A 12,620-nucleotide genomic window follows, 5' to 3' on the forward strand; every position below is an offset into this window, starting at 1 on the left:
TTACAAATGATGCAGAGAATTGTGTGTGAGGTGAAAAAGTCTCATAGAAAATAAGTATTTCGATCCCCGGGCAAGTAGCTTCACCTTGAAAATCCAATCACGGATATAGATTTGTAACCCCTTTGCTGCCCCTAATCTTTCTCTGCTTAACACATTTTCAAATGTATCATGTAATGAACCAATCAATCAACTTTAGAAAGAAGAAAGAAAAAGGTTCTTTCAAGTGTGTTTAAATAACAGATTAGTGAAGCTGTTTCAACTTTCAGAATACTAATTTTGTGACAATAGAGTTTTATTTTCATTGTTGAACTTATGTACAGATATACAAAAGTAGGTAATTTTTCGTTAATTAAATGATTTCAACAATTTTCTGTAGAATCAAAAGTAGACATATTTTTGTATCCAGAAATCTGGTAACCGTACATACTAAAGAATAAGTGTTTTCAGTTCTTTCAAATCTCCCACTCAGTAGCGTACAAAGAGTTTCATAGAGGGACTTCAAGCATCCAGTCTCATATCATTTCACTGTCCTTTAATTTTATATATAATTTAATATGATAGCTTCTTGTTGAAGGGGGATTAAAGCTTAGAACATTTCGTTCGTGTATGCCATTACTTACATTCACAGGAAAATTGTCTGATACGTTGTAAGTAATAACTGAAAAACGTCAAATGAGTTACGAGCTTGTCTATTTCCATTAGGAATGTGGTTACGAGGTCTTCAAAGTTTTATTTATTTGTTTGTTTGTTTATTAGTATATTTTTAATAATTTTTTTTTTTTCATTTTAAGAAGACTGAAATATGTAGAACATGTGCTGTATGAACACTGTGAAGAGTATGCACATGATAACATCTACAATGTATTAGTCAGGCTTTACTAGAATCCTTTCAGAAGTTTAAGAAATGTTGTGTTGATCATGTTTAAGCAATAGTATTTGGTTAAATTTCAAAATTATATATTCCAGTTTAAGAGCCTATTATATTACAAATGGCTATTTCACTTTTTTCCCAGGGCCATCTAATAATGGGGTTTGAAACGTGCTTCGATTTAAGCCGCAAAGGAATATTAGTAGGAGCGGTTGTGGCAACTTTGAATGACACATTTACAACTTGGTACTCTCGTACAATAACCCTTAGAGGAGAGGAAGAAATGTGCGACGGTCTTGTTCAATGTGTTTTCTGTAAGTAACTATTAATTATCTTTCCTAATACGAATAGTTCATTTAATATAGGGTTATCTCTGGACACTATAGCAGAGTGCTACTATTCGACAGGCAATTCTGTATGATGTGAATTATGTAATAAACAAACAAAAATTTTGAATTATTTGGAATTGACTTCTACTCGAGGTATAGAATTACGGAAACCGTTATAGTTTGTTGAAATAGCGTTTTCAGAAACATTAGAACGGGGCTTAAAATCTTTCGAGAAAACTCTACATATTTCTCATCAGCACGCTCCGACCACGTTTGCCCCATTTTACGGAGTATTGGTGGATCCTCTGAGCCGCATTGGAACAAGGGTAGCAGGCGAGGAGCCAAGGGATGACCTGATTCCCTAAAATTTTCTTGGCCCCCAGACCACAATGCGTCATTATATGCTATATTAATACAAAATATACAATTTAGCCTGTAAGAGGTACTTTATTTTAAATTAATTGTAATCCGTTTAGGAAAGTACGAGATGAAGAAATGTAGAAAACAGCTAGGAACGAGTGATAGAAGGGGAAAATAATTATCTCGGATAATTTCTCAGTGATATCATAGATTTAACGATTGGAATTGAATGATAGTAATCGAACGAGCAGAATGGTACAGAACATATATGGATTTAGAAAAAATCAAAGTTTGAAAAGGATACAAAACAAATGTCAACGGCAACAATTTTTGACTAAGGTTGGGATGATCTTCGTGTCTCTTGGTAGGCGTCTTGAAGCTAGCAAGTGACAAGTCAATGAGAAGCAACAGGGAAGATCATATTTCATTTTTAAAACAGCGTTGGTTTAAGTATTTTTGTTTTCCAGTTGCTAGAGGATAGGAAAATGGGAAGTCGGATGTTCTTTCGTATGCTATTTTATTTATGCGTACTTCATATTCGAGCGACAGGAGGTGAAAAGAAAGTATGGTAATCGCAGAAAATAATCGAATTCCAGATTTCAACATACTTGCAATTTTTATGGCCTCTATGTGCCGAGAACGGGATTTTTAGATGTCTGTTATAACACTATTTGGGTTTGTTTCCTTTTTGTCTCTGGAAGACATTTTACAACATTAGTTGGGTTTGTTTCCTAACAACCCTGTTCGTTATTGACCATTTTGTAAGGTATCTTGGGTTTAATTCCTGTTTGCAAAGACGGCGAACTCCATCATGGCCTAAAATAGGCTTGTAATTTATTTTAAACATGAATGGTTTTGGGATGAAAAAGACAGTTACAAACCTTTTGGAGGCATATTAAATAAAGACTTTTGTTTGGAATGTAAACCCCAAATTATTTTTGTATATGAAATTACTGAATGACTTTGACATTTACCCTGTTTTTTTAAGAAGTAATGTAAATTAATGTACGTTTGGGGGCGCAGAAAACGTAGTTTAGAATTAACTATAAACATGGAATTTAAAGTTTAAAGATAAAATGCAACAACATAGAGATAATTTAGAACAAGAATTTAATAATTTGATGTTTAGAAAATAAGAAACATAATTGAATAATTACAGAGCATTTGAAGGACTGGTATGATTTTTAAGACTAGACTAGACAATACATGATCACTTACTTTTTGGTAATGTGACGAGCAGAACCTTTGATTGACAGAATCCCGGTGTAGAAATTATTAATGGTGAATAAATTAATTTATAGAGTTTTAGTTTTATTTATTTATTTATTTTTTACTTGAAAGAGAATTTGGTAGTATTTATGATTTTTGTGTTATGTTAATGTTTTGCACATTTTTTGTAAACCTTCCTAGTTTTAAAAGTTATAGCTGGTTATTTGCATTGCAGAAGTTAAGACACTTTAAATTTGTTGTTGGATTATGAATTTTAACCCTTATCCGGGCAAGACATTTTTGTAACGTAAACGGGCAACCGGGCCCTGTGAGGCCCAGTATATATTTTAAGTGCAGAACACTCAAAATTCAATGTCTATTGTCACTTACTGTTCAGACTAGTCTAGAATGTACCGGTATATATTTTTGTCAAGTAGCGAAACTTCGTGTCACGCTTTTGTAAGCCGACCAAGCAGAATAGCAAATCCGGTCCAGACATTTTTGTAACGTAAACGGGCAACCGGGGCCTGTCAGGCCCAGTATATATTTTAAGTGCAGAACACTCAAAATTCAATGTCTGTTGCCACATACCGTTCCGACTAAAGGTTACAATAGTCACATGCTCAATATATAATTATGTGACAATTTGATCTAATATTTGACAGGAATTTCACTAAAGTTATACGGGGCCTCCTAGGCCCCGGCTGCCCGGTTACGTCAGGAAAAGATTTTCAAATTTAAAAAATAAGGCTTTACCAACTCGATATGTTCATGGTTTTAACTTCGACGAAAGATAGAAGAATTCAGTATTTTATGTCTTCGAAATATGTATGGTTATTGACAAATTTTAGAAACATGAAGCTACTGGGCCTGGGAGGCCCCGGTTGCGTGGATAAGGGTTAAGAAATATTCAAACTGCTTTCTCATTATATATTGCCTATTTATATGTATACATATATATTACTAGTTTTTCCTTAACACTGTGGTACACAATAATATAGCCGCTGGACAAAACGGTTTGGAACACAGAGTTCGAGTCAGAACGTTTAGGACTATGTGCTAAAGACTTGTTCCACTAGTGCCAATACAGCTCAATAATATAAATATTGTTAAACCGTATAACACTAATTTAAATATGCTGAAAAGAGAAAGAACAACTTAAATATTTATATACGTTAAATTATAAATTTAGACTGTCATGTGTATATATTTTATATTTTAGAAAGGATATGTAAAATTTATATTTTTAACACTTAAAAATCACTACACAAACACTTTCCGATTTTTAATTTACAGTGTAATATACATGCGTCGACACAAGAATTTGATTAATTTTGACATGATAAATCACCTTTTATGCTAGGCTCGATAATTACGTTTTGCACTATACTCGCCGAAGACGTGGTTGACCGGTTGGTAATCATTGTTCCATTAGCGATAATTGATTATTCTATTTTTCTAAATAACTTGTAGACAAATTTTCTTGGTTCCTTTGGGAAGAGATGACTTCATGGGCGTACTGCATTGCGTCGTATCATAATTTAAATCTTACTTCTTTATTTTCACAATATTTTTTAATATATTCTCGATATATAATTTAAAATAAATTATTTGTTGTACAGCTGTATGTTTTGTATTGTCTGTACTGTAGTTCAAGTAGAAAGACTCCTGCACTCACGTTGTGTTTCCGTTTTCAGCTGCTATGAACGCATATTCTGAAGCAAATGGAACCTTTCCTAAGAAGATTTTTCTCTATAGAGATGGAACATCAAGTAAAGGGTTGACGTTTGAGTTCGAGAAGGAAGAAGCTGATGTTAGGGTAAGTAAGACAGTATAAATTTTGCACTTGGAAGATGTGATGAATATATATTTAAATTTTTATCAAGCCAATGATTAAGTTCAGGAGTTATTTAGTATTAAGAAAAATTGTTAATAAATTTATAGAGTAGTTCACGAAATTTCTTACCATTTATTTAATACTTAATGATAATTTATTAGGTTGGTTCGAATAGAATGTTCGCTCCAGTTACGTCATTTCCAAATGCAAGAAAAAAATGAAGCGTACTGGTTAATCAAAATGGACGCTGTCTGCAACCAAACACTTTTGTTATCGTTCAGCTAATGATTGGGTTCTGTGGCGATGGAATTCGTGAGTCTACGATGCAAAGAAATCTTCAACACGGAAAGTGTTCCCTCCCAAGCAGTGATCGAGATGGCAGAAGAGGTTTTAGTCAGGGGGAGATATATCTGGACAATACAGGCGGTGAGAACGAGTTTTACACTTGAGCTCATTACGAGCCTGCAACGTCCTTAGTGCGAAGGTGAATGTGCGTTGTCGTGCAACTTGAGGACATCATTTCTGTTGAACATTGCTGGATATTCACGGAAAAGTTTCCTGTGCCCTTCACGGAGTGTAGCACTGCAACGACCTACATTGATTGTTTCACCTCGCCTGAGAAATACATGATGGATCACTCCCAGTGTAGAAAACCTTACCAGCAACACCTTCTGTGAGTGGAGAGGTGGATCAGGAAACCGTCCTTGCCTTCGGCCACGGCCCAACCATTTGCGATTATTATAACAGATCCATTTTCATCTGAGGCTGCAATCCGACACAGGAAATTTTCCCAATTATTCCTTACAATCAAAGTAATGCATACCTCCATAGAATCCTCCTTAGAATCAAAGAACTACATACGGTTCCTGTTGGCCGGTGTCAACTCATGTGAGACCCATGAGACCAAATTTTTATCCTACCGATTGCACGGAGCTGCCAAAGATAGTGGCGAGGTTTAAGGCTAACTTCTCTGCAATAACACAAATACTTTTCGGAAGGTCAGCTTCCACAGTGGCTCATCCGAACATTGATTTGGTCGTCAACGACGAACGGTGCGTTCATTTCTGACCCAAATACACTGTTAATGTCTTTTGCAGCTTGCTGTGCAGAATTTTCCAGTTTCAATTCGTAACGAAAATTACCAGCAATTGTGTGTCCTCTATAGCGCACTTTCACCCGACCCTGTTCAATAACACATTACCTCCTGACTATGTACGTACCTCAGTCTATTTGATGTTTATGTACTCAGTTTGTGTCGTTAGATGCGTGATCTTAGTTCATCCTTGTGTTGTGTTGCTGAGGAGAGGTCTCCACCAGACTTCAAAGTGGACATTTCATTCGCTTAGTATTATACTGATATATTACAGAATTTGTACACAACTGATCACTATGAGTAGAAAACTATTCCTACTAAATAAATTATTCAATATGAACACAGTTTTTGCTCAAAACCTCTTGCAAAGAAATTTACAGCTTTAACGCAATAATTAAATTAATAGTATGTCGTTGCATGCAACTCTGTTCAGGCTTTTAACTCTAGCATTATGAAACTGCGTATTCTGAGTATCCCAAGCTGATTTTCTTTATATAATTTTATCTTGAGAATTAGATAATTGTGGCTTCATGAATTTGTCTTAAAATAAGTGTAATAATTGAAGTTTAAACTTGTTATTGATCTTTTTTTTTTTTCTATTTTTGGAAAGATGTAACAGATGATAGCGCTAATGAAAAAAATCTTAAGTAAATTGTAAACTAGTTGTTAATTTTAAAAATGTAAGTAAATAGTTGGATAAATATTGTTTTATAATATTTCTTTCTTTTATAGAAACTTCTTGGTATTATGTATCATGGAGCTGAAAATGTAAAATTGGCCTACATAATCGCAGATCCATCTCAGAAGACTAGATTCTTCGCGAATGGCAGGAATCCAAGATCAGGAACAGTAGTAGACAATTGTGTTACTAAAACAGGAAGGTTGGTAACATTAATAAAATACTTCTTTTACGAGTTACCTGAAAACAGAATTCATTATCACTTTGTTAGAATAAAACACGCTTTGTCATTAAACGCTACAGGGAGCTTAATAATTTGGCAATAAACGAGTTGTGCCGGTGAGGGTAGTAAGTTCAATTAGCTCAGATGTTAACTTGTAATTCACTCATGAATTATTATAAATTACTTAAACAAAGGGATGTAGATGGGATGAAAACTGACAACTCACACGTCATAATGAGAAGTTATGGTTTACTACTACCTCACACGTCATAATGAGAGGTATGGTCAGTTCACAACTACCACCCTTGAGAGGTGTGTATATAGTTTTGTTGGAAGAGGGCAATGACGTTGTAGCTCATTCAACCAGAAGGTTCACGCATTCTAAAAGAATGTGGCGTGATGGAAAAGGAACACTAGTCTTTCGCTGAATTATTTTACAAATACTTGTCTGACAATGTACAACCGTAGTCAAATGTTCTTGAAGCTGACTTAATGAATTAAATGATTTGATTTTACCAGTGATGTAAATACTCCAATAAATTTGTAATTGTAATAATTTTTAATTAGTTCACAACATAGAGGGTGCTGCACACCATTGCAGGTTACCACAAAACATTTATGGTCATCATAAAAATATTTCGATGTTCGGCAGGCTAACTGCTACAAATGGGAAGCGAACTCGCCTTGTTCGCAGTGTATTAGGTTCCTGTCCCACAATTACGGTAATATCACCAGAGTGCTATAACTGCTCACATTTCACAAATATTTGCAATTAATGTCCAGTTCCGTGGTTTACAGATCACCTGCATTATTATTAGTGTGCATTTCTAACTCAATTACTTGTCGTGGATCTCCGTATCACCTGTTCTGTTTTGAACCATCACTTCCATTCTGTACATATTCATTTTTTCAGATTGGGTTGGCCCCGGTGGCTCAGTAGAGCGTTCACCTCTGGTGCTAGGGGTCTCAGGTTCAAACCCTGCTCCCGCCAAGTGAACTTTGTGGTGGACAAACACCGTGTGTGTGGGTTTTCTCGGGGTTCTCCCGTTTCCTCCCACTTTCTTCATTCCACCATTTCATTCATCTCTCATCATCACCGTCTCCTTTAGCCTAACCGGCATAACCGTGGGACGTAAAACTCAAAAATTTCATTTCATTTTCTTTTTTCAGATTGCCAACTCACAAGTAAATAACATTGAATATTAGTTAAATAAGTAGAACTTGTACATCTGTTTATTAGCGTTGTATTTTCTTGTTAGTAATGTGTATGCTAAGCATTAAAAAGAAATCATATAATATTTTCCAACTTGCAGGCTCGACTTTTTCCTGGTTACAAGTGGAAGTGAAAATAACACCAAAGTTCCAGTGAGGTATGAAGTTCGGTGCAACACCGTCGATTTGGACCCAGACAAACTGCAACGACTGACTTACAAGCTGTGCCATCTTGACTATTCTCAAGCAGTAAGTAGATTATTAACAATAATAATAGTAGTTTTTAATGCGATACATCATATTTATTTTTTAAATTGCTTTGCAGTTATAATTACAACTTGTGCTTTTCGATATTACCCGAACTGTTTTAGGTTTCTTTTGGTGGCATGCAAAGAAATCAACCTCAAAGTAAACGTAGATAGTTTGAACACGGTATAGCGACCACGAGTAATGTCCACAGGAAAATCGTTGACAATAATAATAATAATAATAATAATAATAATAATATAGATTAGGTGTGAATATTTAAGTACTTAGTATAGACCAAACGAATAAGAATGAAGTGAGGAAGAGAATAAAACGTGAATTAATACAGGTTTTCTTAATTGTCCTGACTAACATCGAAGAAAATATATATATAAAAATGAAAACAAAATTCTGGGTTCGCATTGTATGAGTATGAAAGTTGGTCGCTAATACATAAAAAAAGGGGATTTCGAATGCTAATTTGTGAGAAACACATTAGGTCGAAAATATTTTTTATTTATCTTCATTATTTCATTTTTAAAACGAAAATGAATGTAGTTCTACGCAGGGTTTCTTTCAGAAAAATCTTTCCCGGGGGATATTATAGGATGCGTGGGGGGAAATAATAGGAATTACTCAGAGGTGTATTTACGAAGGTCTATAAGACTTAGGATCCCCCTTCCCCCAGAAAAACTTAAACATTTTTTCATTTGATATGTAATACGTAATAGTAACTAAGTTGATTACTATTTTGAATGTAGCCCACGCTTCAGAAAAAAACAATTCTAAATATAGCACCGGTGTTACTGTTTTAAAATAACGAAATTGACAGGACAATTTGATTGTCCACATATTCGATAGAGATAAAAAAAATACATTTTTACTAATTTTATTCTCCTTGTAAAAAAGCGAAGAACGTGTTCAAGTGATTACAAAATAAACTGGTAAATATTAAGTAATAAATTTTATTATAACGCAAACACCTCCAAGCATGTATTTATTTTGAAACTACACTGTTTCATTTCTTTTTTATTTGCTCTGAATTTTCTAAATGAATTGCAGACATCAAAGAAATTTTAATTTGAACTAGGCCTAATGACTAAAGTTTTTCAAAGTAACCCTTTTTTACACTAAATGAAATTACAATAATCAGTCACGAAACTAGCCTATGCAAAAAAAAAAAAAAAAAAAATCATTGTCCCTCAAACCAGCTTTCAGCAGCCTGTGTGACGTAAGAAATGTCCTCAAAACGGGTATCCTTCAGGTGTTTTTTCAGGTTGGGAAATAGGAAATAGTCAGAACGAGACAGGGCTGGGGAGTAAGGTGGGTAGAGGACCAGTTGGAATCCCACAGTAGCCAATTTGGCAGCAACAATGTTGGACTTGTGTACTGGTGCATTATCGTGCAAGATCATGATGTTTTTGTGGGTTTTCCACGGCGTTTCCTCTTAATTGCCTCTTTCAGCAAGTATAGAAGATTAACGTAACAATTCTTCGGCGATAGAGGCGCCATTCGGTAGGTAGTCCACAATTATAATGCGATCTTTGTTCCAAGAAACGGACGCCAGGACATTTTTGGTCGATTTCTGGATATAGAACTTTTTGGAACGGGGGAAACCGCAATGGCGCAACTCCTTTGACTTTTAATTGGTTTCGGGATCAGAAATATGAAGCCAAGTTTTATCCTTTGTCATTAGTCTAGCCAAAAGTGATTTGTCTTTTCAAAATAGGCCAAGCTGGCTTTGACTTCTTCAACAAGTTCCTTCTTTGGATCCGTACTCCAAGTTTCGGCACCCATTTTACTGGAAGCTTGCATATGTGTAGAATTCTGGTAATAATATAACAAACTCGCTCCCTGGAGATGTCCAATATCTGGGCAATCATTTTAATGGATATTCAATGGTCCTCAAGAATCAAACCTTGGACAGCATCGCATGTTTGCTGGTCTTTTGAGGTTGACGGGTGTCTGCTAAGGGGCTCCTCTTCCACCGTGAAATGACCAGTCTTAAAAAGCAATATCCAGGTTTTTACTCGGCTGTATGAAGGACATTTCTGCCCCAGTGTTTGACACATCTCTATATGAATTTCCTCTGCGTACTTTTTCTGGAGCCATAAGAACCTTATAACGGTCTTCAGCTCCGACAACGTGAAACTTCCTCGTGCCTCACCTTCTACCTGCAATGACAGATATACAATTAGGATCAATTGATTTTTAACTCAGTTACCTATTAAGATATGAGGCTTTCATATGCCAACAATTTTATTTGTCTATTCAATTTAAGGGAACAAAGCCAGGAACTTTTCAGCCTCTCTCGTATATATGTACTTTAATAAAATTTAACAATTTTCTGGGGTGTAATACTTTCCGGTCACCCTGAAAGATACACTGGCTGTATGCGCCATGGCTATGCCCTTCAAACTAAAGGAAATGGATGGTTAATGAAAGTGACTAATTAAAAAATAATTAGTGGAATGAAAATGTGAGAGGAAACTGGGACTCTCGAGAAAACCCATTGACACAACACTATCCATTAGAAACTCACATGGGCTTGTATCGAACAAGTGACCCCTCACACCAGAGATGGGCATTCTATCACTGACCCACTATGTCCCATTTTGGGGGGATGGTGGCTCAGTGGTAGAGCGCTTACCTGTGGTGTGTGGGGTTCCTAGTTCGATCCCCGTCCAAGTAAGTTTGTGGTGGACAACATTTGTCCGTTGGTTTTCTCGGGGTACTTCCGTTACCTTACATAATCTCATTTCACCAATCATTCAATCAACATTCACTTGCCTCAATCATACGTTTCCCTTAGTCTCAGGGGCATAATCGTGAGACATTAAACTGAAAGATTTTTCATTTCTTGTTTCATTTTTGTATTATTAAATATACATATATTTGTTTTACAATATCCATTTTTCTTTCTTTCCCAGAAACCAGCCATGTTACCAGCTCAACTCTTATACGCGCACAGGCTTGCAACATTAATTGCACGGTTGTTGCACTCAGTCGCAAATCCAGTACTGAAAAACGTTTTATACTACACAAATATTGAATAACTGATGTAACTGAAAACGAAAATATTTTCTTTTGTTCTGAGTATTTTATATTAATTTGTTATATACATTAAATTGTAATTGTAAAAATATACTAAAAACTGTTATTATTTTTAAATAAATTTAAAAGTTACAAATGCATTAATTATTCATTTGTAGAAAACAGCAACAAATCTTACTTGTAAGTTTTTGTGAAACAATGAAATACGTTGTTACGAACATCAGATTTATAGGCTCGTAGAAAGGAAGGGAATATTTGATTGAGGTCTATGCTTGTTTACATTTATATAATATAATATATATATATGTGTGTGTGTGTGTGCAGCACCTCAAGAAGGGTTTGGAAACCCCCTAAAGTTTACAAGAAATTAAGTCGTTTACAAAAAGTTAATAAAAGAACGAAAAATGATAATTCACAATCGAATTGTTTATGGACATTATTTGTGTTGACATAATTGTTTTTTAGTACATTATATGGAGTTTAGAAAATCTGCCAGCTTATGTTGTCGAAATTCTCAAAATTAAGATTATGTTATCTCAGCAACTTTCAGAACACTATACAGAACATCAAAACGAAATATTTGAGTCTCCTTGTTCTAATTAAAAATTCCATATTATTACCCTTTTCAAAGCTATGCCATTATACGTAATTGTAAAAATATGATTTTGCTTTTTGTCTTTCCCAGAAACTTTTATTTATTTTGTCTTTTAACAGCAAATTTGGATGTATAATGAAATAAAAGTAACTAAAACCTTTTAGGTTTGGTCCTGGAGCTGTCCCTTTTAAAGTAATGGGGACAGATTCAGGGGCGTCATTTCAGACTTCGCTTGAGGGGGGCAAGAGCTCGACCGACATGAGACTTTCACGTTTTGTACTAATATATTAGTAGACAATCTATTAAAGTATATGAATTCCTCAAACTCTTGGGGGGAAAGGGCAATTGCCCCCTCCTGCCCCCCTAAATGACGCCCCTGGATAGATTAGTAATAAAAAAGTGAACGATTATGGAAAAATTGATGGAATTTGAATGTAAGAGGAAGCGGGAGAACCCACAGAAAAATCAAAACAAAATACTATCCGTCAGAAACTCACATGGACTTGAATAATTTCTTTTTACATCCTTACGCAATGATGGACAGGTCCTATGAATAACATGAGGATTAAATCCGCTGCAGTTGCCGAGTCCATAAACCGTCATGTAAGATCAATTCACGAAGGCGTTCCCCACCATACTATCTCGCTTCCAAGAAAGATGGATTACAGGAACACGTCACTGATTCCAGTCGGATTCAAATACAACCTGGGAGTACGGTGACTCAGTGGTACAATGCTTATCTCTGGTGCGTCAAGTCTCTGGTTCGATCCCAGCCAACTTAGTATGTTGTAAATAACATCGTGTCCGTGGCTTTTCTCAGGATACTGCCGTTTCCTCCCACTTTCTCATTCCACCAATTCTTCCATCATCATTCACTTGCCTTAATCATCATCTCCGTTTGCCTAAAGGGCATAA

General features: G+C 35.4%; 1 protein-coding gene across 1 annotated transcript in view; it reads left to right on the top strand.

Annotated features, from left to right (window-relative positions):
• LOC145674102 (piwi-like protein Siwi) overlaps positions 1-11,223 on the top strand; it is a 196,880-nt gene extending 185,657 nt beyond the window's left edge. The window contains exons 15-19 of the mRNA XM_081743926.1: positions 1,014-1,182; positions 4,464-4,585; positions 6,429-6,577; positions 7,912-8,059; positions 10,987-11,223. Of these exons, the coding sequence (XP_081600052.1) occupies positions 1,014-1,182; positions 4,464-4,585; positions 6,429-6,577; positions 7,912-8,059; positions 10,987-11,112 (714 nt within the window). The 3' untranslated portion in view covers positions 11,113-11,223. The remainder of the gene's footprint in view (positions 1-1,013; positions 1,183-4,463; positions 4,586-6,428; positions 6,578-7,911; positions 8,060-10,986) is intronic.
• The last annotated feature ends 1,397 nt before the right edge of the window (positions 11,224-12,620 follow it).

Source organism: Thermobia domestica, chromosome 17, assembly GCF_964235325.1.
Source record: "Thermobia domestica chromosome 17, izTheDome1.hap1.1, whole genome shotgun sequence".
NCBI lineage: Eukaryota > Metazoa > Arthropoda > Insecta > Zygentoma > Lepismatidae > Thermobia > Thermobia domestica.